The 26434-nt window shown below is 51.3% G+C and overlaps 1 protein-coding gene across 1 annotated transcript in view; it reads left to right on the top strand.

The window, feature by feature from the left end:
* The window catches only part of DDC (dopa decarboxylase), a 62966-nt gene that overhangs the window by 24433 nt on the left and 12099 nt on the right, over window positions 1–26434 (top strand). Inside the window, exons 6-10 of the mRNA XM_039235662.1 lie at window positions 817–883; window positions 5678–5772; window positions 10186–10253; window positions 18669–18745; window positions 23259–23278. Coding sequence (XP_039091593.1) covers window positions 817–883; window positions 5678–5772; window positions 10186–10253; window positions 18669–18745; window positions 23259–23278 — 327 coding nt within the window. The remainder of the gene's footprint in view (window positions 1–816; window positions 884–5677; window positions 5773–10185; window positions 10254–18668; window positions 18746–23258; window positions 23279–26434) is intronic.

Raw genomic sequence — 26434 nt, forward strand, 5'->3', positions numbered from 1 at the left:
CCTCACGGGTCCAGGGGGAGGGACAGCCTCGGGTTTGGGAATGGTACCAATCAGACAGTACCTGTGATAGCATCATGTTCCGAGATGCTCAGACAGTGCAAGTGGTCACAGGAATCCAGGCCACATTTCCCGCTTGTGTGACCAGCTGTGCCCAACACTTTCTCGAAACACACCTTTAAAAATTGTTTCCAGTGTTTGTAGGACTTTCTCATGAATCGATTTAGAGCAAATCTTCATCTCTGGGGGTTGACATTCCCTTGGGAGCAGTGCCGTTTAGAAGGAAGGCTGGCATGTGAAAGCTGATGGGTAGGACTCCAGGTCGAACTCCTGGGGTGGCTCTGAGCCACCCGCGAGGCTGTTCCAGGAGAGGCGTGGGGCAGGGTGGTCAGAGCAGAGTGCCTGCTGTTCTGCGGTGCAGTCTGCCACACGCACCAGGCTAAGGTGGAACTCCACACGTCCCATTCACGGAAGCAATGATACGCTGTAACTGTAGTTAATATACAGACTCCTATCGGTACGCTGTCTGTGGGGCCAAGAGCTTGATTCCTGCCCATCGGCACACAGGGAGTCCTGTGCAAATACTGTTTCCGGCCTCACAGCCTAGTTTTCTGTCTTCAGGTGTTTCTCTCAACATGTTGTGAAGTTTCTGGGCACAGACTAAAGGCAGATCCCCAGATTCATGTCTCCAGCTAAGCAGATGCTGATCGAGCACCGACTTTGAGGTCTGGGCTCGATCAGGGGCCGTGGTCATGCGTGAGGACGTTGCAACAGTGACCAACACAAAGGGAATAAAAAGGTCTGCTTTGTACCCTCCAGGTGGTGGCTACCCTGGGGACCACGTCCTGCTGCTCATTCGACAATCTCTTAGAAGTGGGTCCAGTCTGTAAGTACCTGATCGAGTGTTCTTTTGGAATGTGCGCTCAATGTAGGAAGACTTGAGGGGACCTTCTTCTCTGGGCTCCCCTCCTTCATCATATTAGTAACATAAGTCATATCAGAGAATATGATTAGAGGGTATAAGACATATTACAATATATTGTGATATGAACATAATAATAACTTAATATGACGATGGTTTGCTGATTGCTCCTTATATCTGCAATAGTACTCATCTCATTAGCTTGTGGTACACAAACCCAGAAGTTGGCCTAATTGGACAAGAGCTGAGATTGGCTGTGCCTGTCCCTACACACGATCTCTAAGAAAACGCCCTTCCATGCAGTACGGAAGGACTGAAAGATTGCCCTACCCAAGGGAATGAACTCGAACTCATCCAGCAAGCCCCTGAGGCTTGTGTGCCTGCAGTGACTGAGGGTCACCCGTCTTTCAGTTAAGTCTGGAATGTCTTCTCTGGAATGGCCAAAAGCAGTGAAGCAAATGACCTAGCATGATTTAGCAAATCAACACCCAAACCCGGAGAAGATGTCTCTGGAGAAGAATGTGCTTCCTGCACTTTTCAGGGCCACTCTCCCTCCCTTCCCCCCACCCCCCAGCACATAGGTGGGCTCCCACGGATGAGATTTCAGAGAATCTTAAAGGTGAAATGTAAGGGCTATGTTTCTAAAGGTTCCTCCTCAACACGCGGCTCTGGGCACCCCCAGGCCCTGGGAGGGGGTCAGGTGAGGGGGCCCTTCCTCTAGGTAGGGGCATGGGCTCATGAGCCCCTTCCCCCGTCCTCGGGGCATGGCCCCCTACTCCTGCGGCTCCAGGCAGCCGTCGCCCACCCCAGGACAGTGGAAGGGACCATCCATGCAGTCTGGGGTCATGTGGAGGCTGTTCTGGGCCCCCGATCACATCTTCGTGGCCTGTGCTAGAAGCACTCCACCTGCGGGCACTGGCCCCCAGCCCCGCCTGCGTGACCCCGCCTCTCCTATCAGGGACCCCCCTGTGCCCACACTCAGGGAGCTGGTGGCAGCAGTGATGGGTACAGCCTGGTCACAGCACCCTGCGGAGCCGCCCAGGCACCCCCCGCTTCAGGCTGTTGGCCCTTAAGTTTTGTGTCCCCGTCTGTAAGGTGGGGAGGAAAATGACACTTGCAGTCGTCACGTGTCCATGTTTCCCTCACAGGGCTCTGTAGAGGGGATGTTCATGCACAGAAATCAGATGAGACCACGGCTCACAGGTATCACTCTAGCCACCAGGCCGGTGTGCCAGGGACCCTCCATGCTGAGGGGCTGCTGGTGTGGATGCATCCATTCACATGGGCTTTTTCTCTGCCACATGTGACTGGTGGTAGACATCTGTGAGTGCACCTGGCTGAGAACAGTGATGCAGAGCCCAGGGCTATGGCACAAGGGACTTGACCAGCTGGCTCAGGGCTACAGCCACAGGGAATTGGCCTCGTCAGCTGCAAACCCTCATGAGTGGAGTCAAGCTGCTGGGTGCCCCTCAGACTCAGATGTCAGGCTGGGAACGGGAGGTCCTGTCCCGTGTGGGGCCCGGCTGATGTCATCCCCGGGGCTCTCAGATTTAGGGGGTCGAGGGCTTCAGTAGGGCAGAGTCCACATGGCCTGGCTGGCTCCGAGCCCCAGGCTGGCTGGCCGCCCACCAGCCTGGCCAGTCAGTACCGTGCAGGGAAGCTGCATAAGGAAATATACCAGCCACGGAGCTCAAGACGTAGGAAGACTGCCTCTTCCCTTCCGAGTGTATCACAAATCTCCTGGCTGAGGTTTCGCTTGCTTGGGTGCTGGGTGGACTTGTCCTGTGATATGCAGCCCCCATGCCCTGGCCTCAGGGCCAGGTACCGCTGGCCTCTAGAGATGCCCATGCCATCTGGAGGCACCAGATCACATACCAGACACGGGATTCAGAGTTGGTGCTCTTGGCACTCTGCCCCCCACGCCCCCCGCGGACAGAGGAGAAACCTACCTGGAGTCCCCTTTTCTTGGGCACCTGTGATTTCCTCTGCGAGAGTTTTACACCGACTACAGGGACAGGGGATCCTCATCCCTCCGAGACCACCCTGGCCTCTGACACCTCCCAAGAGCACCCTCAGGTTCAGTAATCTGCCGGTAAGACTTACAGGACCCTCTGCAAGCATCTCATGGCTTGTTGCAGGGAGGAGGGGTGTGGGGCACAGTGTGGGGGGCGTCCACACCCTTGTCGTCTCCCGCGAGGTCATAGGTGGCTGGCTTCCCCAGGTATGATGACCGCACACAGAGAGTGAGACCCCCTCCCGCCCCCACCAAGGAAGCTGGTCGAATCTGTGACAACAGAGTTTTCTTGGGGCTCAGTCACGCGTTGCCCACCTGGTGGCCCTCAGTCTCCGGTCCTCCTTCTGTCCCTAGTTCCCGCAGAAGTCACATATGGCCCAAGGCCGCCATCCCAAATCATATTGTCGCACTGTTGGGGACCGAAGACCCAGGTGGGAAAGGACTCCCATCAGGCAGGGCCCTCCAGGGCTAGTGGTCACCTTGCTAGAGCCCTTCTGGAGTGAAGTTAAGTCCCCCCGAACACCTTCACCTGGAGAGCCCCTTCTCTTCCCTCCCGAGGACCCTGTCTGTCCCTCCCTCTGCCCTTCTCTGGGTCTCCGATATATTCTGGAGCAGTAGAGCTCTAGGGACTGGCTTCATCATGGCGCCTTCCCGAGGGCTTGGGGACAAGCCTCCCCTCTGTCCATCCTGGAGGAGACCCGGCTCACAATGCATGGCTTGTGGTTTCTTTTTTCTTTCTTTCTTTCTTTCTTTTTTTAATGTTTATTTATTTTTGAAAGTAAGAGAAAGAGAGAGAGAGAGAGAGGCAGAGAGCGAGGGAAAGAGAAAATCCCAAGCAGGCTCCTTGCTGTCAGTGCAGAGCGGGGCTTGAACCCATGAACTGTGAGATCATGACCTGAGCTGAAATCAAGAGTCAGACTGAGTCACCCAGATGCCCCACGGGATGTAGTTTCTACTCTTATCAAACGGTCCTCTCATGAGGGTGATGGCAGAGAGAGGGAACGAGAGCCCTGTCTGTTGCCACCAGAACCTGGTCCCCACCTCCTACCCTCCTGGCTTGAGTCCTTCCTGACTCGTCTGCCTATTCAGGCCTCGGGGCCCCGCCCTGCCTCACCTCTTCCTCGTCGGTTCTGAACCGAACAGACACACTGAAGTCTTAAACTCCACCGAGGCACCTCTAACACAGAACCAGGTTTCCTCACCAGCCCAGACTGCCCCACGGAGAGCATGGATTGTCTGTGAGGTCCCACGCGTCTCCTGTAAGAGCATCTGCAGTTTCTACCTGCCGACAGCAGATTGAGCCACAGCAACCACTCGAGAAGCACCAGGAACGCGGCTTTGTTCCAGAAGGGCTGAGCTGTGGTTTCTAAGAAGAAATCCCATCCGTCCTGAGGCTTTGCGCTCTCGCTGGCTCGCTGCCGCATCCGTGTGGGGGGGCCGGTGGGGCAGGGAGATGCCCCACAGAGGGGCCAGCCCACACGTCCTCCGCCCACGAACCACACCTCAGGCTGAGCAGACCTCACCCTCATCGTGATCCTCCATGGCAATATCACATGTCCCCGGAGCACTTTGGGTCTGGATCCAACCGAGTGCTTTGATCTCTCTAATCCCTCCAATCCTGAAGCTCAGATGGAATCAAGGTTTTGAAACGCCTCTTAGAACTCGGAGCCACAGAGCTCAGAACTAGCTGTCACTCCTCGCGGCATCGGATGTGGTTAGTGAGCATCACGCATGAAAAAGTGAATGTTGCATCCCTCACTTGGCACAAATGCATTTGGCAGGGGCTGCCTGAGTCTCATGGGCAGGGCCCTGACCCAGTCTGGGCAAGGTGCCTGCTTCCCATCGAGACGCCTCAGCCTTTCATGGTTACCTATTCTGTGATGTGCTAAGTGCCCAGCACACGTGAAGGACTCATCGCGACGATCGCCCTTATTTCTTATGAACCCTCGACTAGGTATCATAATAGGCAGTTACAGATGGTATCTTGTCTGTCCCTCAGGTCATGGGTGTGATTTTCATGCCCATTTGTCTGGGAGGAGAATGAGCTGGAAGGGACTTAAGACCATAGACAGGCCTGCTGGATGGCTGCAGGCAGAGATTGAAGCCACCTAGTCCCCGTTGAGGGAGCAAGTTTAATCAGGACACTATTACCCCTGCAAAGTACCATGAAGTCCCTTCCTGCGAGGCTATTCTGCGGTTAGAAAGCATAAATGGTACCCCAGAGGAGCCGGGGAGGGTTGCAGAGAGCCTAAAACAAACGAGCCTGCTTTGTGTGGGGATGGAGTGGGGTGGAGAGAGGTCACTGGGTCTGCGGACCCAGCTCTGCCCTGAAGACTTTGTGGGGACAGACTTTAGGACCGGCAATCCAGGAGAATGGGGAGCAAGTTCCCAGTGGATGAGATGGTGGAAGACAGAGAAAGGAGGTATAACTGTAATAAAGGAGCCTCGAGGGGTAGGGCGGGCTGATCCCTTAGACCAAGAGCATTGACCTTCAAGTCAAGCAAGGCAGCGGGTCCCATTTCCCTCCCTTTGCACACAGTCACTGAGCACCTCGTCTGTGAGACGACTGTGTGGGGCCAGTTCACGACCTCCACCCTCAGCTTCATTGCCTTCAGACTCAAGGAGCCAGTTAGGGTCCACAGTCGGGCCAGCAAATGCTGTTGGTAGACCGTACGCAGTATGCTGTCAGTCCCCTGTGATAAGGGCATCCATTGGGGAACTCACGGGCCACCTCTGGATTTCAGGTAACAAGGAAAACATGTGGTTGCACATCGATGCTGCCTACGCGGGCAGCTCCTTCATCTGCCCTGAGTTCCGGCATCTTCTGAACGGAGTAGAGGTAGGTGTGTTCTTCACTTTTAAGACAATCGCTGTTTAAATGTGCTACATTATCAGTGACTTCCCCTTGCAAGGATGTGACGCTCCGTTTTTCATTGCTGGGGTTTGTTTCAGCGAACAACTTCCAAACACATTCTATGATCCTCAGAAATTAGACTTCCTTGTGATGGGGGTGGAGAATCTTCCCAGCCCCTACAACCAGTCTTCTCGAAATACACCGGACGTTTACAGCCATTTTTCAGTCTGCACAGATCCTGGGCTGGGTTCTCATGACAGGATAAATGTTAGCTTATAACACTGTGGGGAAATATTTAGGAAGAAAATCAAAGCTCAGTGCATTTCAGATCAAGAAGTAATTTATAGGGGTGCCTGGGTGGCTCCGTTGGTGAAGCATCTGACTTCAGCTCAGGTCATGATCTCATGGTTTGTGGGTTTGAGCCCCGGTTGGGCTCTGTGCTGACAGCTCAGAGCCTGGAGCCTACTTCCGATTCTGTCTCCCTCTCTCTGCCCCTCCGCCCCCCCCAAATAAATGAACATTAAAAAATTTTTAAAAAAGTAATTTATAAAGCCATCCTACATTCCTCTTCGATCTGGTTCAATATGGTAGTCTATTCTGACCATGGGACCGAGCATAGTATTGATGTGAACAGGTATTGAACAAGCAAAATGGCAGATGTGTTTAGATATCTTTTGCCACTTTTGGAAGTTGTTAAAATGTGGCTTGTAATGCCCGCCAAAACACCTGCTGCTTTTGAGAACCAGTAAGCAAAGCTATCGGCCAGCACTCTGCTGCAGAGGGTAACGTGGTACCGACTTGAGGCAAAGACATGACACTATGGATGTGCTCGGATGTGTTATTTCAGACTCAGGGAGGACTTCACGAGCTCAGAGACGCAACGTTCCTCTTGTCCAGGAACGTGGCTATAGATGCGATCAAGGGTCCAGAGAGAGCGACGTTGCAGGGAATCCAGGGCAAGGGGATAGTGAGTCGGTGGAGCCACAGCATTGGCTCTGTGCTCAGAGGCACTGGTTTCCTGAACCCCGGGGCCACGCGCAGTGCAGGGATTAAGGGCCTGGTCTTTGGCATTAGTGACTGCGTGAATCCTCAGCCTTACCCTACAACTAGCTTGTCCCTGGGCACGTTAGTACCCTCTCTACACCCCACAGAGTGGATTTAGCAGCGGTACCTGCTGTGAGGGGGTGTTGTAAGTATCAGGAGTTAATCACATTGAAAGGGCTTAGAAACCAGCGTCTGGCGCACAGCGAGGGGGGTGTGGGAGTTAGATTCCGTTATTACTTTTCACTGTGGCTGCACAGACGGTCCCTCCAGACCCCTCTCCGCTCTCGGCCGTGCTGCCCATTTGTTTGCTAATTACTAATTTGGATTCTCACGTTGCCATAATACCAGAAGAGTGGGTGTCGTGTACAGAATACCGATGTCCCCATCTTAGAAAAGAAACCCCCTTATTACCGATGAAGGAAGCGGGGTTCTGGTTTCCACCTCCTTCGCATCACTTTTGTTATTGACTCACTTGCTCTATAATTGCTTATTGATCACTCGGTACATGCCAGACCTCAGATTCCTCCTGGGGAGGGAGTGGCACGTGGGGCTTCCAAAGGCCCCCATGAGTATTGGGGCGGGGCGTTGCGGCTTATGAGAAATTCTGAAACGATGTTGGCACCCCCTCTCTGCCATTCACTGCCTGTAGCTGGTCTTGTGGCTGTTTGGTGCCGGGGAACGAGAAACAAACCTCTCCACCGTCTCCATACCTCGCATTACAGAGACGGTCCACATCACTGGGGGTCTGTCCCCGCAGCCTCAAGGGACAGAGGGCAAAGCGATCATTGGGGATTGCACAACCTCTTCCCCCTTTGGTGTTTCTCTTCCCCATGAACCCAGGAGTTGGGGTTTTGGCTTTCATGAGGGGTAGTACAGGGGGTGGCCAACTGTCAGGCCACCGAGGCGCTGGGCCCTCTAGCGAGATCCTATCAGCCAGCGGCAGACACGATTTCATGCCCGACACTGAGTCACTTCCATGTCTCCTGCATTGTTCTTCGCCCAGCGAGGGCCTTCCTGCTCAGCCCTGCTCAGCTGGTCAGATAAGGGAGCTGCAATATCCTGTGGGTCCCTAGCCCGAGATAAGAGCCCTTCTCTCCGCCAGCAGAAAGAGCACACAGCACTTGGGTAATGAAAGATGAGTAAACAGACCGGCCCCTCCGGGAGGGAGCTAATAACCTAATAACGTTCTCGGCAAACAAAGCTCCTCTTTCACATTTTGTCTCCTTTTATCAACAAATGAAACCTGTCGTTATTTCCCGTCTCTCTCTCCAAATCACTTTTATTGAAACCTGGAAGGAAATGAAAGTCCTCCCTACCTCTCCCCCACTGGTGGGGGTTGACGCAGCTGAGCAGACATCTCCCCGGTGGGGCGGCACCCACCTGGCCCCTGGCACCCTCACTGCCTCCCCAGGGCTCATCGAAAACAGAGAAGAGGCCAGCGGCTGGGGGAGATTTCAGCTGCCTGTGAGGGGAGTCAGCCAGACGGGGACCTTTATCTCTGCTGCTGCCTTTATCTCTGCTTCCGCTGGGGGATTTATCCACGTGGCTGTGTCCCTGGGCCTCTGGCTGCACCCAGATCTGTGCATCACCCTGGGCACACATGTGGAAGGATGTGAGAACTCGCCACTTACGGTAGCTCAGTGAAAACACAGAGCGCCCTCCTGGGCCAGCCTTGGTGGTTGAAATCGTATTTTCTGATTGGAGATATGGCAGCCCCTGAAATCGATGAACTCGGACATTGCCTTTAAAAACAGAGACAGAGATGTTTAGGTGCGCAGGAAGAGTTGGTGATTGCATTAGCGTTGGAGAAAGAACTAACCCGTGAAATAAAAATTGCGGTGATCCTGATTACTGTAGTTTTCACCCTCCCGTTGGTCGTGATGACATATGTTATTCCGAGAACTTTGCCATTTCATGGTGGTGTTGAGCAAGCTGCTGGCAGAAAGTGTTTCATAGGCCAGATCGATACAATTTCCTGACAGAGCACATCTGAATTAATATTCCGGTTATTCCAAATAGTCTCATCGTTTGAAAGGTAGATACATTTCATTCATTCATGCATTCATTCATTCATATTTGAGGGAGAAAAAGGGAGAGAGAGAGCACAGGCTCATGCACATGCACACACACAAGAACAGGGAGAGGGAGGGGGAAGGGAGGGAGAGAGAGAGAGAGAGAGAGAGAGAGAGAGAGAGAGAGAATCCCAAGCAGGTTCTATGCTCAGCATGGAGTCCGACTCAGAGCTCTATCCCATGACCCCGGGATCATGACCTGAGCTGAAATCAAGAGTCAGATGCTCAGCTGACTGAGTCCCCCAGGCGCCCTGGTAGATATATTTAATATGACTACAGACCAAGCACGTTTGAAAGTGTACCGTCTCATTTTATGAGGAAAAGTCGAACTGTGAGTTTCCCCATTAAAAGTGAGTTGGAGCTCTTGCATTTCAGAGCAGGAGAGCCCCCAGAATGTGACTTGTGTCCCATTCCTGCTGGGGACAGGCATCTTCACAGGGCACAGCAACTCTCTGCGTCCTTTCTTGGGGTTGTTTTCAGATTTCGTGTTGGGAGTCGGCATATTTCGAATGATCCAAGGTCCTTGAAATGCCTCCCTTGTTTCAGATGTGATGGCCCCACACCAAATTAGGATTACCACGTAAATGAAAGGGAGTGTTCATAGGAAGGTTCTAGATTGTCTCATTTTCATCCCTCGTTTATAAATTCTCGTAGAGTTATCGCACCAAGGGCCCTCAGCCTAATGTGGAAGCACTGAGGCCAGAGTCTGGGACTCTTAGTCCAAGGCTCTTTCTGTCCTAAAAAGAATGAGATCCTTCCTGTCACTCTTCATGCAGACACTTTCGGGACATCTGGGTGCCTGGCACCATGTCCCGAGGAGAGACAGAGCGCCTGGTGGGCTCCCCAATGCTTGCCAATCAGCCAACAATCACAGCAAGCACAGCATTCGACCTGGAGAGTTTATCCCATGCTAGGAGCTGGGCTGAGGAATTCGTGGCTGGGATGCCACCATCTCTCCATAAAACAGACATGCCCGTTCCCGTGCACACGGAGTCAGCTGTTGAGCTGGGATCCAACCCCAAGTGCCTGACTTGAAAGCTGCCCTCCCCACGTTGTGCATCAGCCCACAGTCAGCTCCTTAGCACCTGAGCTGCGATTTGTTGTTCCCACTTGAACATGAACATGAAGTGGTGCAGAGAGGTCAGTGGAGGGTGGGGGGTGCCCAAGCGGGTTCCGGAGCCCAGACCCTCCCAGCTGTGAATTACTGCGTTCGGAGTCCTGTTGTACAACTAGACCTTAGTAACGGAAATATCTTCTTTTTGTTATTGCTGCTCCTCGGCAGTTTGCAGATTCATTTAACTTCAATCCCCACAAATGGCTGTTGGTGAATTTCGACTGCTCCTCCATGTGGTAAGTTTCCCTGTCAGCTATGTGTCAGTCATCCCGTGCACACCGCACTTTCCACATGTGGCTTTGTAGGAAAGCAACATGGCAGGTGAGGAGGACGCCATCGCTGGGCCATCTCATGTATCCCCTGCTCACTGCTGCTTCCCTTCTGACCCATGGGTGGAATTCCTGGCCAATCTTACCTGATTGTGAGCTGTTGGCAAGAACATACTAGTGCAGCTGTTAGCACAAGGACAGAAGGTTAATACAGAGAAAGTCTGTAGTTTGATCTACCAAACAGTACCAAACCGTTATCAAAAATGCAAGGACATTTCAGGACATATTTCTAATTCGGTGGCTTCGGTGTCATTATTCATAGACGGTTAATGAGTCTGAGGGCTTAAAAGCATTTGCTAAGGAAAAGGAAAAGTAATCCTTTTCTCCACGAGATTCCCAGAACATCCTTTTTTTTTTTTTAATGTTTTATTTATTTCTAGGAGAGAGAGAGAGAGAGACAGCGTGAGCAGGGGAGGGTCAGAGAGAGAGGGAGTCACAGACTGAAACAGGCTCTAGGCTCTGAGCTGGCTGTCAGCACAGAGCCCGACGCGGGGCTCGAACCCACGAACCACGAGATCATGACCTGAGCGAAAGTCGGACGCTTAACCTACTAAGCCACCCAGGCGCCCCTCCCAGAACATTCTTAATAGCGGTGCCATAGTCGTGTTGGTTCTATTTAGAGCAAGAAAAAGAATTCAGAGGTGAAAGTGGGTGATATTCCATCATGTAGATGATGTTGAAAGAAATAGCAGTCACTGGGAGCGGTGTGGGAACACTGGGTAATGGCTCTGCTACGTTCATTACGCTAAGAAGGAGGTTAATCAGCCTTCTGACCAGAGGGGCTTTGCATGAATTTTGTGCAGAATGATTCGGCATGTAATTGAATGGTTTCTCACCGTGGAGGGGTGAAGAAAACACTTCTCCCCTGACCCAACTGAACTCTGTTCTTCTGGTTTACTGAGCGACCAGTGTGCCCTTTGACTAGTTTGTCGTAAGACGAAACTACAATTTCAGTGCTTTACTGAAAAATCGGTTCAAATCAATTCTTTTCGTCAACCTTTGACCCAGGCTTTGATGCGTGATTTTACAGCCCCATGGTGGGCCCATTCTAGATGTGGCTTCGTCCGAAATACGAGTAAGGATCTATCTAAGCTATAGCTCTTATGAATCTTAGTATTCTTTCGTGCTCTTGTGGCCGTGTTTGTCTATTTTAAGCGGAATGCTTGAAGAATGGTTCATATGGTGAGTCCGCGAAGCCCGTCTTTTTGAGCTTTAATTGGGACTGAGATGTAATTCTGTTCTGCTGGTGTGTTTGGTCAGATTGTGGCTTGTGGGCACAGAGCCAACACGGAGCCGGTAGGGGCCCTGCCGCCTTTGTTTAGGGAGGGGTGGTGGCCTTGGTGTGAGCTGATTCAGGAGCACACAGGGTCCTTAAGCTGTCAGTGAGGCAGCGGGCCAAGAAAGCCAGACAAAAAGGCTGGACGGTTGTGGGGGGTAAAGTGAGGGGAACCAGGAGGGCTGCCAGGAGGTGGCGGCTGTAGGGGCTCACAGTGTGCCCAGGTGTTTTACTCATTACCTGGGGAAAATAATAATATCAGATAAGTGTTTAGGGTGGGCAGCCCTCAGCACCCTTTCTCTGACATAAATCACTGGAGCTCCGTGGCATCGCAGCCACCTCTCACACATGGGGAAACAGGCTACGAGGGACCAAAAGCACTTGGGGCCATGACCTGTGACCAAACGCTGAGATGCCATAGGAATGAATGTAATAATGTGGCAACCTGCCCCTGGGTCCAAAGAGCCAGCAAGGCAATGAAGGACAAGAGAAGACAGCTCCATCAGCGGCAAGGGTGGGAAGGGTCCGAACCCCTCACGGGTGTGACCAGGCTGCCGGGGTCACTCAGGAGCAGATGTAACAAGAGCATCCTGTCCAGTTCAGGCACCAGCCCGTCAAGGGAAGCCTGACAGAGTGGACGTGATGAATGGATCAAGAAGATGTGGTTTCTCTATACCATGAAATACTACGTGGCAATGAGAAACAATGAAATCTGGCCATGTGTAGCAACATGGATGGACCTTGAGGGTGTTATGCTGAGCGAAATAAGTCAGGCAGAGAAGGACAAATATCATATGTTTGCACGTATAGGAGGATTAGGAGGAACTTGACGGAGGACCAAGGGGGAGAAGAAGGGCGGAAATGGTGGGGGANGGGGGAGAAGAAGGGGGGAAATGGTGGGGGAAAGGGGGAGAGGCAAACCATGAGAGACTCTTGAATGCTGAGAACAAACTGAGGGCTGATGGGGGTGGGGGGGAGGGGGGATGGGCACGGAGGGGGGCACTTGTGGGGATGAGCACTGGGTGTTGTATGGAAACCAACTTGACAATAAACTATTAAAAAAAAAGAAAAGAAAAATGAAACAATGAAAAACAACACACAAAAAATCAAATAAAGGATGCTAGATCTTAAAAAAAAAAATCCATGCAGGAAAGTGGACACGCATTTTACAAACATATCTCATAAATAAGAGGCATTAGAATTGTTTAGGTGGAATCAGAAGAAATTGGAGACGAGTGCTGGGTTTTTGGTGTGAATGAGGCAAAATCGGGCCCCATCGTGTTTCCAATTTTGTTCAAGTTGATCCCACTTTCGAAAATAGTCCTAGATTTTAGCCCAGGCAGGGACAGCCCAAGGCCAACAGGAAGAGGTGGACTGAAGCCTCCCTCCCCTGTTTGCCCACCTGAGCACACTCTCCGCCCTGTTCCGAGGTGGGCGGTCCCTCTCCGAGGTGGGCGGTCCCGCTCCGAGGTGGGCGGTCCCGCGCCGAGGTGGGCGGTCCCTCTCCGAGGTGGGCGGTCCCTCTCCGAGGTGGGCGGTCCCGCGCCGAGGTGGGCGGTCCCGCGCCGAGGTGGGCGGTCCCGCTCCGAGGTGGGCGGTCCTGCTCCGAGGTGGGCGGTCCCGCGTGTTCTTGGGCAACCTGGTGACAGCCAGCGGGCAGACAATGAAGGCTGAGAATCTGCTCAGAACCTTCTGCAGACTGTCCTGAACATCCATGGACTCAAATATATATGTTTTGCTATTCTAAGACGTTATTGCAGCAAAATGAGGTATCAACACAATAGAATACAGGTTAGGGTTAGGGTTAGGGTTAGTGAGGCCCGTAAAAACCAGATTTCGAAAGGGACAGGCATCCCTTTAGACCCCCCCATGAGTCAAAAGCAAACAAACAAATCATCCTAAATTGTGAATTTTTTTATAGATGTATTTAAATTTTTTGCTCAGATGACAAGTAAGATATATAAATGGTTTTTTTTTTTCCTGGATTGCTCTCACTGGCTGTTTTGTAGTCCTTAAAATCGGAAGAGTTTCTTTTTTGTTTAATGAAATTTTACCAATGGTTAGTCTGTAATTTAAAGTAAATGCATTGGTTATTTTCTCTAAATATTGAAATGGACAAGATAATTGGAGTTTCTAAGACCTGGAAGTCATTACAAGTGTGGTGAATACACTTCATAATGATTTCATTATTCTGTTCATACATTTTTTTATTGTTCATTTGGTGTTTTGAGTCTTTTATATGTAAATATGAGCCACTCTGCTCAGACCTCACTATCTCTTTAACATCAGATTTTTCTCCAGAGCAAGCCTTGGATTCACCGGGACGTGTTTTACTCTAGCTCTAAAAGGACGCTTGATGTCTTTGGCAAATAAAAGTTAAATTTTATCACAAATAGTTTTATAGCTTTTGCACACTTCTGTTACACCGGGTTTCTTCTGAAATTCAGGGTCTTCGGAAGATCATCAGTCACTCTAGTTCTGGGAAGACTTTAGAAGCTTTAGTGCGCCATTTTCTATGTGTCTTTTTGATTTCTTTGCACTTTGGTGCCCTTTCACATCTTGAAAGCTTTTCTCAGTCACCGGCTGGCACCAGGATATAACATGAGCCCTCATTCCCTGAGCCTTATGCAGTACGGTAGGTTTAGAGACAGATGATGTCCCCTTCCCTCATCCCATAGGACCCTCTCTCAGGAATGCGTCTGGTGACATGGAGACAGTTTCTGTCTCCCATGAGTCCCATTCAGCAGGAAGTGACATGGCTGCCTTCACAGGCCAGTTCTGCGTGTGCCACGTGTGCCCGAGTATGCGTGTGTGCAAGGGAGTGTGCAGGTGTGTGTGTGTGCTCGCACATATCTGTCGGTTTAAATAGCCTTCCTTTTTAGAAACCATTTTAAAAACTTTTTAAATGTATATTTATTTTTGAAAGAAAGAGAAAGAGGGTGCGGAGGAGCAGAGAGAGGGGGAGCCACAGAATCTGAGGCAGGCTCCAGGCTCTGAGCTGTCAGCACAGAGGCCGACATGGGGCTCGAACTCACAAACCGTGAGATCATGACCTGAGCTGAAGTTGGACACTTAGCCCACTGAATCACCCAGTTGCCCCTTAAAAAATTTTTTAAGTGTTTATTTTTGAGAGATCAAGCACAGAGGAGGGGCAGCAAGAGAGAGGGAGACAGAGGATCCAAAGTGGGCTTTGTGCTCATAGCAGAGAGCCCAATACAGGGCTCGAACTCACAAACTGTGAGATCATGACCTGAGCTGAAACCATAAGCTGGATGCTTGACTGAGACACCCGGATGCCCCAACCTTCCTTTTTTTTTTTTTTTTTTTTGTCTTTTTAACCAAGAAGCTCTCTTGTATTTATTTATTTTTATTTTATTTCATTTTAGAGAGAAGGAGAGAGTGCATGATCAGGGGAGGGGGGAAGGAGGGGAGAGAGAACCCAAAGCAGGCTCCACGCTCAGCATGGAGCCTGATACGGGGCTTGATCTCCCAACCCTGGGATCATGACCTGAGCTGAAATCAGGAGTTGGGCACTCAACCAACTTGAGCCACCTAGGCGCCCCTAAATAGCCTTCCTTTTGCAACAATGTCAAATATCATGCCCAACGTTGCCTACGAATGTCCACAGTCAATAGCCACATAAAGTATATGAGCAAAACCGAATCCAGAATAAATAAAAAGCCCCCCCAATCTTACAGCTATTAAAGACAATTACATACAGCTACTTTAACATAGCTTTATTCGATATAGTTATTAAATAATTGTCAGAAGTTAAATTTTTCACACAACAAAAGCATCCAAATTCTCCTAACAGCAAACTCAACCAGGCTGTCAAGCTATGTATCAGTCTGATCATAAATGTACTTCACAGAAAACAGCAAGAAGGGCACATTCCTGGTGTCATAATCATGAGTTCGGGCCACCTTGGATTCCAAAATCAGATGAGAGGCTGAGGGGAAAAAAAGCGCAGAGAAAGAAAACAAAGAAAGAAAAGCAGTTTGCTTTGCTCACAAATTTAGATGTGAAAATTTTGAAGTCAAATATTAGCATATAAAATTCTATGATGTTTAAGGAATACAAGATAATATATTATGACCAAAACTGTTTTTGGTCAGTGTTTAATCCAGCTATTCTGGGGTAGTTTACAGATATTAGAAGGTTTTGAAATGTCAGTTGCCCTGTGAAGAGTCAAGGAGGGAAGAGTCATTGCATTAGATGCAGAAAAGGCATCAGGTGAAATTCTACATCCCCGCAAAACAAAAATCTTTAGTAAAATAGGAACAGAAGGGAACTTTCTCAATCTGATGAAGATATCTATAAAAAAGATTACAGGAAACATATTCTTTTTTCTTATGTTTATTTATTTATTTTGAGAGAAAGAGAGAGAGAAAGAATCCCAAGCAGGCTCCACACCCGGATCAACCTCACAGACTCTGAGATCATGACCTGAGCCAAAATCAAGAGTCAGACACTTAACCGACTGAGCCATCCAGTAAGCCTATTCTTATGGTGATGTATTAGAAGCTCTCCCTTTAAGGTCCTGGAAAAGTAAGGATTCCTATAATTCTTGTTCTGTTCAACATCTATTCTTCTAGCCTGCATAGTAAGAGACATAAGGAAGGAAACGTAAGGGTTAGAATGGAAGCCATAAAACTCCCAAGATTGTCAGAAGATGTGACCACAATAAAAAAAAAAATCTTCAATTAAAGTATTAAAAGAGCACAACAGGGACACTTGGGTGGCTCAGTCGGTTATGTATCTGGCTCTTGACTTCAGCTCGGGTCATGATCTCATGGTTCCTGAGTTTGAGCCCCATGTCCAGCTTGGTGCTGATAGTGTGAAGCCTGCTTGAGATTCTCTCTCTCTCTCTCTCTCTCTCTCTCTCTTCCTCTCCCCCAGAAGGGAGATTTATTTATTTATTTTTGAGAGAGATGGAGACAGGGTGAGCGGGGGAGGGGAGAGAGATGGGGAGAGAGAGAATCCCAAGCAGGCTCTGCACTCTCAGCATGGAGCCTGATGCAGGGTTCGAACTCACCAACCGTGAGATCATGACGTGAGCCGAAATCAAGAGCCAGACACTTAACTGGCGGAGCCAACCAGGCGCTCCATGATGTGATTTATCTTTAAGCAACTCAGGTTTGTGTTACACTTAGAAACGTGCCAAACAATACCCTAGGGGATGAAGGCATTTGAACAGAAAGTTCTGTAGAGCTCTCTGGGAGTGGTGGACAGACATGCTGCTATGTAGCCTCCCCCTGGGATGGCGAGGGTAGGCAGTCGCAGATTCAACAGTGCAGGGGTTTTGTGTCACAAGCAGTGAGCTGGATATATTATTATTTACACCGTTTTGCATGGCTTTAACACCGCGCAAATGTTTTGAATAAAAGACACAGGCTCCTGGGTGATCGCTGGCCTCAGTGGGAAGGAGAATGTGATCTTCATTTACAAAGGACAAGAGTTCTACAGACAGCAAGAAGCCTTTCTACCCCTTTCTCTCTGGCTGCCCCTCTTTAAGGCTAAGCATAGAGCATTTCCCAGTACAGAGAGACCAGAGAAAGCTCCCCCAGGGCTCCCTCGTACACAGCCCAGGATGCACCAAAATCCCTACATACCCATGCGTAAGGTCAGCGCAATCTGTTTTCTTGCACAGGTCAGAGGCGAAGCCAGCACAGCTTATTATTGCTTACTGTTGTAGTCTGCCTCTTAACCCTTCGAAGAAATAACACTTCAGTTACTTTTCCTAAGTAAATATGGGCTCGTTGTCCTTCCTCGTTGGTGAGCCACATCCTGGACGGGCTATTTCATGCTTCCTGGTTTTATCTCCCAGGGACTCACCCACACGATATTTGCTTTCAAGCCCAAGGTACGGCCAGACTGATGTTTCTTCCCCAGTTTGCCCCTAGAATGGTCCGTTTGCCATAAAATTGCTTTGAGATGGTGTCCACGCGTCCAGATGAGGCAGAGAGATGACCTCAAATCCCAGCCCGGAGGGGAGTTGTGACCTGAGTTACTCGGGACCATCCCGGGTGCTGAGTCTGAGGATGGTTCATGGTGGTAACGCCTTGTCACTCTCAGCCACGCTAGCGATGCCTGCCAGTGGCCGGGTGCCAGGCCTGGACCGACAGAGGGCAAACACACTCACCCGTTGGGTTTCGCCTCCTGTCACCAGTTCACCAGCTCTCCGGACACCAGCTGGGCGTCCCCTCGGGGGACTGGTTCTGACACTAACTAGAGTTCCCACAGACCCCACAGGGAGAGGGATGTGGTCCCACAAGTTCCCAGGGTCCCCGCACTTCTGTCCAACTTGCTGTAAAGTTTGGGGTGCCCTTGAGCCCCCCACTCCTTCAGACTCGATAATTTGCTAGAATAGCGCAGAGCGCTCAGGGAGCCCCCTGACTTACATTCACTGATTTATTATAAAGGAAACGAGTGGGGAGCGGGTGGCTAGACAGAAGGGACGGGGAGGACAAAGGATGGGGTATGTGTAGAGGACACAGAGCCTCCCTGTCCCCCCCCGGGTGTGGCTCTGTCCCGGCACATTGATGTATCAGCAACCGCGTCCTTCGCCACGTAGGCAGAGTTGATTGAATCATTGCTCATTGGTGGTTAATTCAGCCTTAGTCCCTCCCTCTCCCCTGACCCCCCAGAGACTGGGGGTGGGGCTCAGAGTTCCAGCCTTAAATCTCCTTGGTTTTCCCAGCAACCAGCCCCCAGGGGGCCCTGAGGCTCCCCGGGGGGGTTTGGGGGGGTCCTCTCCTCGGCTTACAAAAGCCATTCTTAACCCTCCAAGAGATTCCAAGGGTTCTAACAGCTGTGTGCGAGGAGCCAGTGATGGAAGGCAAATGTTGATGTTTCATTATACCGCCCCGTCAGGTGCTGGCGTTCTGTGGGTGTCGGGCACACAGGTGAGGGACACGCCGGCAGAGCGGGGTCCCGGGGGAGGGTCTGCGCTGAGCGAGCTGGAAGAGGGACCAGGAGGGATGGGCCACAGGGGCTCTTCCGAGCGGCTTCCTCATTAAGCCCCATCCTGTGTTCTCTCAAACTAGGGTGAAAAATAGGACAGACCTGATAGGAGCCTTTAAGCTGGACCCTCTCTACCTGAAGCACAGCCATCAGGACTCAGGTAGGCTTGGCGCGGGGTGGGGGGGGGGGGGTTCCTGCTTTCTCGCTGTCCTGGTCTTGTCCAGGGGGTGCGGAGGGGGCCTTGGGCTGCCTTGGGGGTGAGGGGCGCTCCAGAACTGCTCAGCTCAGCGCAGGAGCCAGGGGCACGGCTTTCAGTGCTGGTGCGGACAACTCCAGGGTAGCATCTTTAAAAAGAATGATTGCCCTCTATCTCTCTGAGAATGTGCATCGGCTTATACTCACACCATCAGGGGGAAGGGAGGCTGGGGTGCTGGTGGCGGTGGGGAGCTGGGGAGGGAGCTGGGGGTTCTGGAAGGGAAGGGAAACCTGGATGCCTCCAGGGCAGGATCCACACAGCCATGTGCCTCTTGTCAGTTGGGCTTGCAGACCCTCTCTCGTGCAGGGTGTGAGCCACCTCCATGCCTGCAGAGTCCGGGGCGGGGGTGGGGGGGGCTGGGGGTGGTGATGTTGCTCCGAGGCCACAGTGGGGCTCAGGGTGGTGAGGAGATGCCGGAGGAATTTCTCCAGAGCCTCCTCCTGAAATACCTGTCATGCAACACAATTCCTAGAAAATGCAAAATAGCTCCTTTGTTTTCATTTGAGAGAGAGAGAGAGAGAGAGAGAGAATCCCAAGCAGCCTCCATGCTAAGAGCAGAGCCCAACGTGAAGCTCGATCCCACAACCCTGGGATCATGACCTGAGCTGAAATCAAGAGTCAGACGCTCACCCAGCTGAGCACCCCCAGGTGTCCCTCTCTGAGATTCTTATCAAAGAACTAAGAATCGGATATTGAGAAGAATGATGCCAGCAATACAAAAGTTGTTTTTTTAATGCATGGAATGAAAGCTTTCCAGATGTAAATACTGCTTACAGCTGGATGGTATCATTCCTTGTGAATTTTCTTAATTTCCTCTACATGTTGGCAGTTTTTTTTTTTTTTAATTTTTTAACATTTATTTATTTTTGAGAGAGAAAGAGAAAGACAGAGAGACGGACCATGAGCTGGGAAGGGGCAGAGAGAGAGAGAGGGAGGCACAGAATCCGAAGCAGGCTCCAGGCTCCGAGCTGTCAGCACAGAGCCAGAGGCGGGGCTCGAACCCACAAACCGTGAGATCATGACCTGAGCCGAAGTCGGATGCTTAACCGATTGAGCCACCCAGGCGCCCCACCATTTTTGTAGTTTTAAAAACACACTTAGAACTATGACTTTTAAATGTCGGTGTTCTCAGGTGCAGTGCAGACCCTCACCCCTTTGATATTCACAGTTTCTACATACCTGCTCCGTTTTGCTCAGGACCTAAAACTACCCTAAAAAATAAGGTCTGGTTTTTAAAAAATTGAATTGGCCTGAAACAGTGTGAAATTATGGACCAACTTCCAAATGCTTATATTTAAAAATATATATTTCATGTTTGGATGACGAAACTCTTTGCAGCCATGACAGTTAAAAAGCAAAATGTAGCCCTTAAACCGTGAAGTGATTCTTGGAATGAGTTTAAGCCAAGGGCATCTGAGGAAAGCCCACTTCTCTAGACAAAAAATTATTTTATTCCACTTTTATAGAAAGGCTGTTTCCTATTGAGATCTTGGCTATGGCTGTTAGAGATGAATAATATTAGTTATTTGGATTCTTTCCCTTAAAAAAAAAAACAGGAAAACCTCTCTAAGTCAACAAAAACAATGTCCCATTTTGCGTTTAACAAGTAGATCATCAAAAATCAGCTTTGGGCTTTAATGGCCAGTGGATGTAAGGGCTTATTTGTCAGGGTCGCTAAGCCCTCTGCTCCTTGAAATGAAACCTTCTTTAGAGCGTTTTATGGTTCTTCCTGTTCAACAAAGCAGTCTCTTCTTTATTTAATGATTGAAAAACTCGCTCACGACTGCCCCGTGGCTCCACTCAGCTCGCAGGACCACAGCGGCCCGCTGTCCTGCCTGGGGGTCATTAGGATGTCTTCCTCTCATCACTGGGTCCAGGACAAAAGACCTCAGTGACGTCTTCCCAGGTCTCTGCACTTAGGCCAATGCCCTCCCGTCCCTTCACCCTTGTGGCTCCTTCACGGCACGTGACTCTCACGCAGTGGGAGAGCCACCTGCTCTCTGGTTTGTGACTATCGTCCCTCTGCCCCGTTGGAACCTGAGCTCCAAGTGTCCTTCTGCTGGGACAGCAGGGTGGGCGCGACTGCCGCTCATGTACATCCCTGCAGTTAAGTCATGCGTCGTATGAGTTTGTCTCATCGGTGCCTCCAGCTAGGGGTAGACCTTGAACTAGCACCAAACTAGGGGATGGCTTTTTATACACATGGCAGACGGCCCCGTCACAATGTGGGTGACAGGGGAAAGTGGCCGCACCTGTTACACACGCTTTTCAGATAAACTCTTTCATTACAGAAACTGTACATTTGGAAACTCGAAGCGTATGGGGGGGCGGGGGGGGAGCAGGAAGTCCTCATGACCACACCCCCCAGTGCAGCCACTGTTGTCACCTGGTCCTGTTTCTTGCCAGTCTCACGTGTTATTTATTTATTTATTTATTTTGGTGCCATTTGCAAATTTAGAAGCTGCTCACCCCATATGTATCTTCTGTACTTGTAAAGACTGAGCAGGCACATAAAACTTATTATTTGTTTGGGGTGCCTGGGTGGAGTCTGACTTCGGCTCAGGTCATGATCTCACGGTTCGTGGGTTCGAGCCCCGCATCGGGCTCTGTGCCGACAGCTCAGAGCCTGGAGCCTCCTTCAGATCCTGTGTCTCCCTCTTTCTCTGCCCCTCCCCTGCTCATGCTGTCTCTCCCTGTCTCAAAAATAAATAAATATTTTTAAAAATTTTTTAAAGCTTATTATTTATTTATTTTGGGGAGAGTGCAAGCAGAGGAGGCAGAAATAGGGGGACAGAAGATCCCAAGCAGGCTCTGTGCTGACAAGCTGGCAGCGCAGAGCCCGATGTGGGGCTCGAACTCATGAACCTCAAGATCATGACCTGAGCTGAAGTCGGGCATTCCACTGATGGAGCCACCCAGGTGTCCCAAAGAGCTCAGTTTTTAATTGTATCTCATTTTAGTGAGATTTCAGTGGCCACACGTGGCTAGAGGCTAAGGGGATGGCACAGTGATATAAACTAAAAGGAAGGGCCATTCATCTTCGCACACGACATCATCCGGCATCATCTGGGTTTCTAAGACTCTTACTGAGTGCTCCTTATGTGCCACGAATATTTTGGGTGCTGTCGTTTGATGTCTGCTGGTGTCTTGCGTCCCTGCCGGGTCACTTCAGGTGACCCTGCTGCTGATGTCTGACAATCCCGTTTCATGTGGTGCAGAGAGCAGTGGCTGGGAGTTGACCCGGGGTGTGCGGCTCTGGGCTTCCATCTCAGGGTCCCTCCTAAGGTCGAACCTAGCACAGTGGCCCTGAATGTTGTCCCATCCCTATCATCTTATGGCCCTAATTAAGATGCCTGGTGTGTCCAGATGGCAGTTAAAGAGTCAATAATGAGCGGCCACTTTAGATTTCCTTGCAAGTATAGTGTAAAGCCGTCTACACGGCGGATGCAGAGCCGTCTTTGAGGTGGGCGTGCATTGCATCAGGTCTTGTCCCGCTGCTCCGCGGGGCTGTGGCCAGGCAACCGTTGCTCCTACTTGGGAAGTGGGGGGACCCTGATGAACCACAGCCATGCCTTGTCTGGACTACGTTAGAGGGTCAGATGCAGAAACACGGGGCTGTAGTGCATTTTCGTAATTAGATCACCATGTAGCAAACCCCGTGTGTGAGATTCTTGGTCCCCTGTTCTGTCCTCCAGACAGTCCTTGGCTTTACTGCTTTAGACACAAGGGGAGACTGAACACAAACCAGACATTCATTTTATTTATTTTTTATTTTTTTGTATTAATATTTTTAATGCTTATTTATCTTTGAGATAGAGGGATAGCATGAGCAGGGGAGGGGCAGAGAGAGAGGGAGACACAGAATCCGAAGCAGGCTCCAGGCTCTGAGCTGTCAGCACAGAGCCCATCATGGGGCTTGAACCCGCAAACTGTGAGATCATGACCCGAGCCAAAGTCAGATGCTCAATAGATTAAGCCCCCTAGGCGCCCCAAAAGTTAGATTCTTGTCTTCTATCCTACTCACTCTGTATATCACAATTCACCTTCCCATGCATGAATGAGTGCACGAGCAAGGCTTTACAAGCTCCGAATGCCGACTTACTGCTGGGCACCAGAAGAAAGCTCTGATTTTGTGCTTCCGTAACCATAGAAAGTGAAGCAAATGGGAGCCCACTCGTAATCCAGCATTTCCAGTTTGTCCCGGGAATGCTGCTGTCCTGGAAAGCCCCTTGGATCTGGTACCTTGGGAAGTGCCCCCCGCCCCCAAACACCCAGCCTCTGCCCTCCATGGTCTCATGTCTGGTGCAGGAGGTGACAGATGGGACACAAGAAATTTACCTTGAGAATGAGAAGGAAGAGGCATGTAATCAACCATGTGTCTGACGGCTTCCTTTTTCTCTTTCTTCCTCTTTTCCAGGGCTTATCACCGACTATCGGGTAAGTGGGAGATTTGGCTTGTTGAGTCCGGGTCTCAGGTAGTCGAGAGTGTGAACCCAGAGCTGGGTCCTGCCGTGGGCTGTAACCCCGGCTGCTCCCCCCTGTTCACCTCAGGCTCAGAGTCACACGAGAGGACACCTTCTAGCTGGGTCCTAAGCCAGGCAGCCGACAGCTGTGCTGAGCCCACCAACTCCAGGTGTCGAAATCAGGAGGAAACGATCTTGCCTGCGCCCCTGGGAAGGAGGCAGGAAGCTTTGCGCCCAGACTCCTCTGTAGGAGCAGGTGTTCTCCTTAGATCACATGGTCCGTGTGCTCAGCGGGCCGCAGCGCTCCTGGGGCGCACACTCTCCCCTTAGGGCAGTGGGAGATCAGAGCCAGAGACCACAGCGGGGCTCTGATGGCCCCTTCCTCAGCCGGCAGCTGTGCGCGTCTCTGGCAGCTTCCCAGAGATGAGCGAGGCCCCGTGCCCCCTCCCGGACCCCCAGGCTCCCGAGGGAGACAGGGGCACAGATGGCCATGCACGCCAGCGTAGCCATTCGGCACACCGCTGCCAGCCGCCGGGCAGAGACAGATCTGAAACACGCTGCTCCTTGCTGCTGGCTGTTCCTGGCCCCGGGGAGAATGTTCCAGTTCCTCAGAGGGCGCTCGGTGGGTTCCACTTGGCTTCTCCTTCTGCCATTTCTGACACGTTATGAGAACGCTCTGGGTTGGGCCACCTGCCGTCTGGGAGGGGCCTGTGTCCAGGCGGGTGGGCAGCACTGTGGCCGCCGTCCCCCCGGCTTGCGAGGTCGTCTTGGATAATCATGCTTTAGGTCCTGCTGCGCCTCCAGGAAGAGCCAGGGGGACGGCACACAGTGTATTCTCCGCAGGTGAATAAGAGGATCAAGTTCACGGGGGAGCAAATGAGGAGGGTGGGGAAACTGCCTTGGAGCAGAGCGTCCTCTAAAAACGGATGCGCCTAAGCAAGTCCTTAGAATATCATCTCCCCGAAGTAGGAGAGGTCACACGGGGGCAAACGCACGGCATTCCCGCCAGGAAAGAGTACGCAGGTCAGTGGCAGCCTCAGTAGGGGAGTCTGTGTCTGGGCCCTGGCTGTGCAAAGGGCCTGGGGCACTGGTTTCTCCCTGGTGGTGGTGTTCTTTCCATTGACTCCTCACAGGTAATGTGTCACCTGCATCCCACTGACCCTCTCTCTGTGCCACAGCCCTGGAGGGCCCCTGTCTGTATTGTCTGTTCATTTTACTGCTATCTTAGCTAGAATGTAGGGATATCTGTCCTTTTTGATGCACATATAGGTGCTTCTGGAGCTCTTTTATGGTTTCTTCCTTTAGAGTGAATTCGGGGCAAATGCCCTGGGGCCCCGGGCTGTTCTTGACGAGGGAGTGCTGGGCTCAACAGATGAAAAAAAAAAAAAAAGAATATCACAGACATCATCACCGTTTTGTTCAAAGATGTTGGAAACTTCAACCCGAGGTGGTCGCAGCCTCCAGGCTGCGGAGGAGACCCCTGGGATTCTAGGCCCGGTCCCAGGCCAGTCCAGGAAGTACGGGGTGAAAGGCATGAGCAGCCCCCAGCAGGACAGTCAGCCCTCAAGGGATGCGGGCACAGGGCACACTCAGCACCAGGAGGAGGGCTTGGGACCACCCTGGCGAAGGGGGTTTTCCATCATGCCTTCTTGTGAATGACCGAAGAGGCAAAGGTAGTCACATTTACATACAATTTACCTGGTCTTAGGTAAAGTGGGCCATCATCATACCCATTTCACAGATGTGGAGACAGAGGTTTCAGGTCAAATAATCTGCAGAACCTAATTAAGAGTGAGCTAGATCAAAAGCTCACTCACTGAGCCTCACAACCCCCATGCTATCCGAGTGAGGAAAAGACATCTTCTGGTCCGTTTTGGTGGCTTGTGAAGAGTGATACAACATATGGGACACCCCGGAATAAGGTTTTAAAATTTTCAGTTGTGGAGGGAAAAGTACCCAGAAATAGCTCCTTTGGTGCATTGAATACTGATTGACTTCTACATGCAGAATCATTTTAGGTGGCCCGTGTATGCGGAATGGATTTTCCTGCGGACTATTTAAGTACAGTGGTCAACAATAGTCCATAAAACCTTACGGGATGGGCCCTTGGAGCCTGGGGAGGGGCTGGGAATAAAATGGCAAACAAGTCAGAGTCCTGTCGCCTCAGAACTCACAGGTGGCGTGCTAAGGGAATTTCTGCTCCGGGGGGGCATCCATCCCAGTCCTGCCCCAGGCTCCGGACAGGGGGTGACAGCATGTTAGGGCCACCTTTGAATAAGCCCTCAATTAAACTGAGTGCGTTTTTCCTCCATGACCATAGAAATTAAGTCTGATTTTAGTATATGTGCTGCCGAAGTGAGCACTCCTAGAAATTAAGTCTAGTCCTAAGCTATTCCTCCCAGCGTGAAGATGCACTAAACTGTTACTAATTAATGAATGAAGCTATTCCTCCACGTGTTAGACTCCAGTCCTGTTTTGATTTCCGGGACGTTCGCTGACGTGGTGAGGAGCGATTTTGGAAGGCAGCATCTGTGGCGAACAATGGCCGCAAAGCACTGATTTGCTGCTCGGGAGTTAGTTCGTGGGGGTGGTATGGGGGTGGTAGTCTTTCTGACTTTCCAAAAAGGCAGTTAGTTTGGCTTCTCCCCAGCAACGTGCAGACGCGCTGCCCAGTAAGAGGGATGTGGGTCAGCGGGTGTGATTCAGGCCCTGGGGCATCGCACGGGGGCCCCTCGCCGCTCCACGCCTGCTCTTCTCCCGTAAGATGCTGACACTAGCCCTGGCTTCACGGCGCTGGGATGACACAGTGAGATGCTGTGTGAACCCGCTGAGCGCCGTGCCTGGCGTGCACAGAGTGACAATGCCTTGGGTGCCTCTGAGCGTAAATAGCGGGTCCCCTGTTTCTCTGCAACTTGAGAGGCTTCCGTGAGGCCCTTGCTGGGAGCCCCCTGGCGATGCAATTGCAGTTCAGAGGCGGCGTGGCCTGGGTGCGCCAGGCATGAAGGTTCAAACCCACCTGCCCGCTGCGCTGGGAGGGAGCAGGGCCCCACTGTGCCCATCACAGGCGCCCTGGGGGAGGGTCCGGGCTGTGCTGCCCCCCCCCCCCCCCCCCCCCCCCCCCCCCGGGCCC

Source organism: Hyaena hyaena, unplaced genomic scaffold (assembly GCF_003009895.1).
Source record: "Hyaena hyaena isolate Hyena2069 unplaced genomic scaffold, ASM300989v1 scaffold_101, whole genome shotgun sequence".
NCBI classification, from domain to species: domain Eukaryota; kingdom Metazoa; phylum Chordata; class Mammalia; order Carnivora; family Hyaenidae; genus Hyaena; species Hyaena hyaena.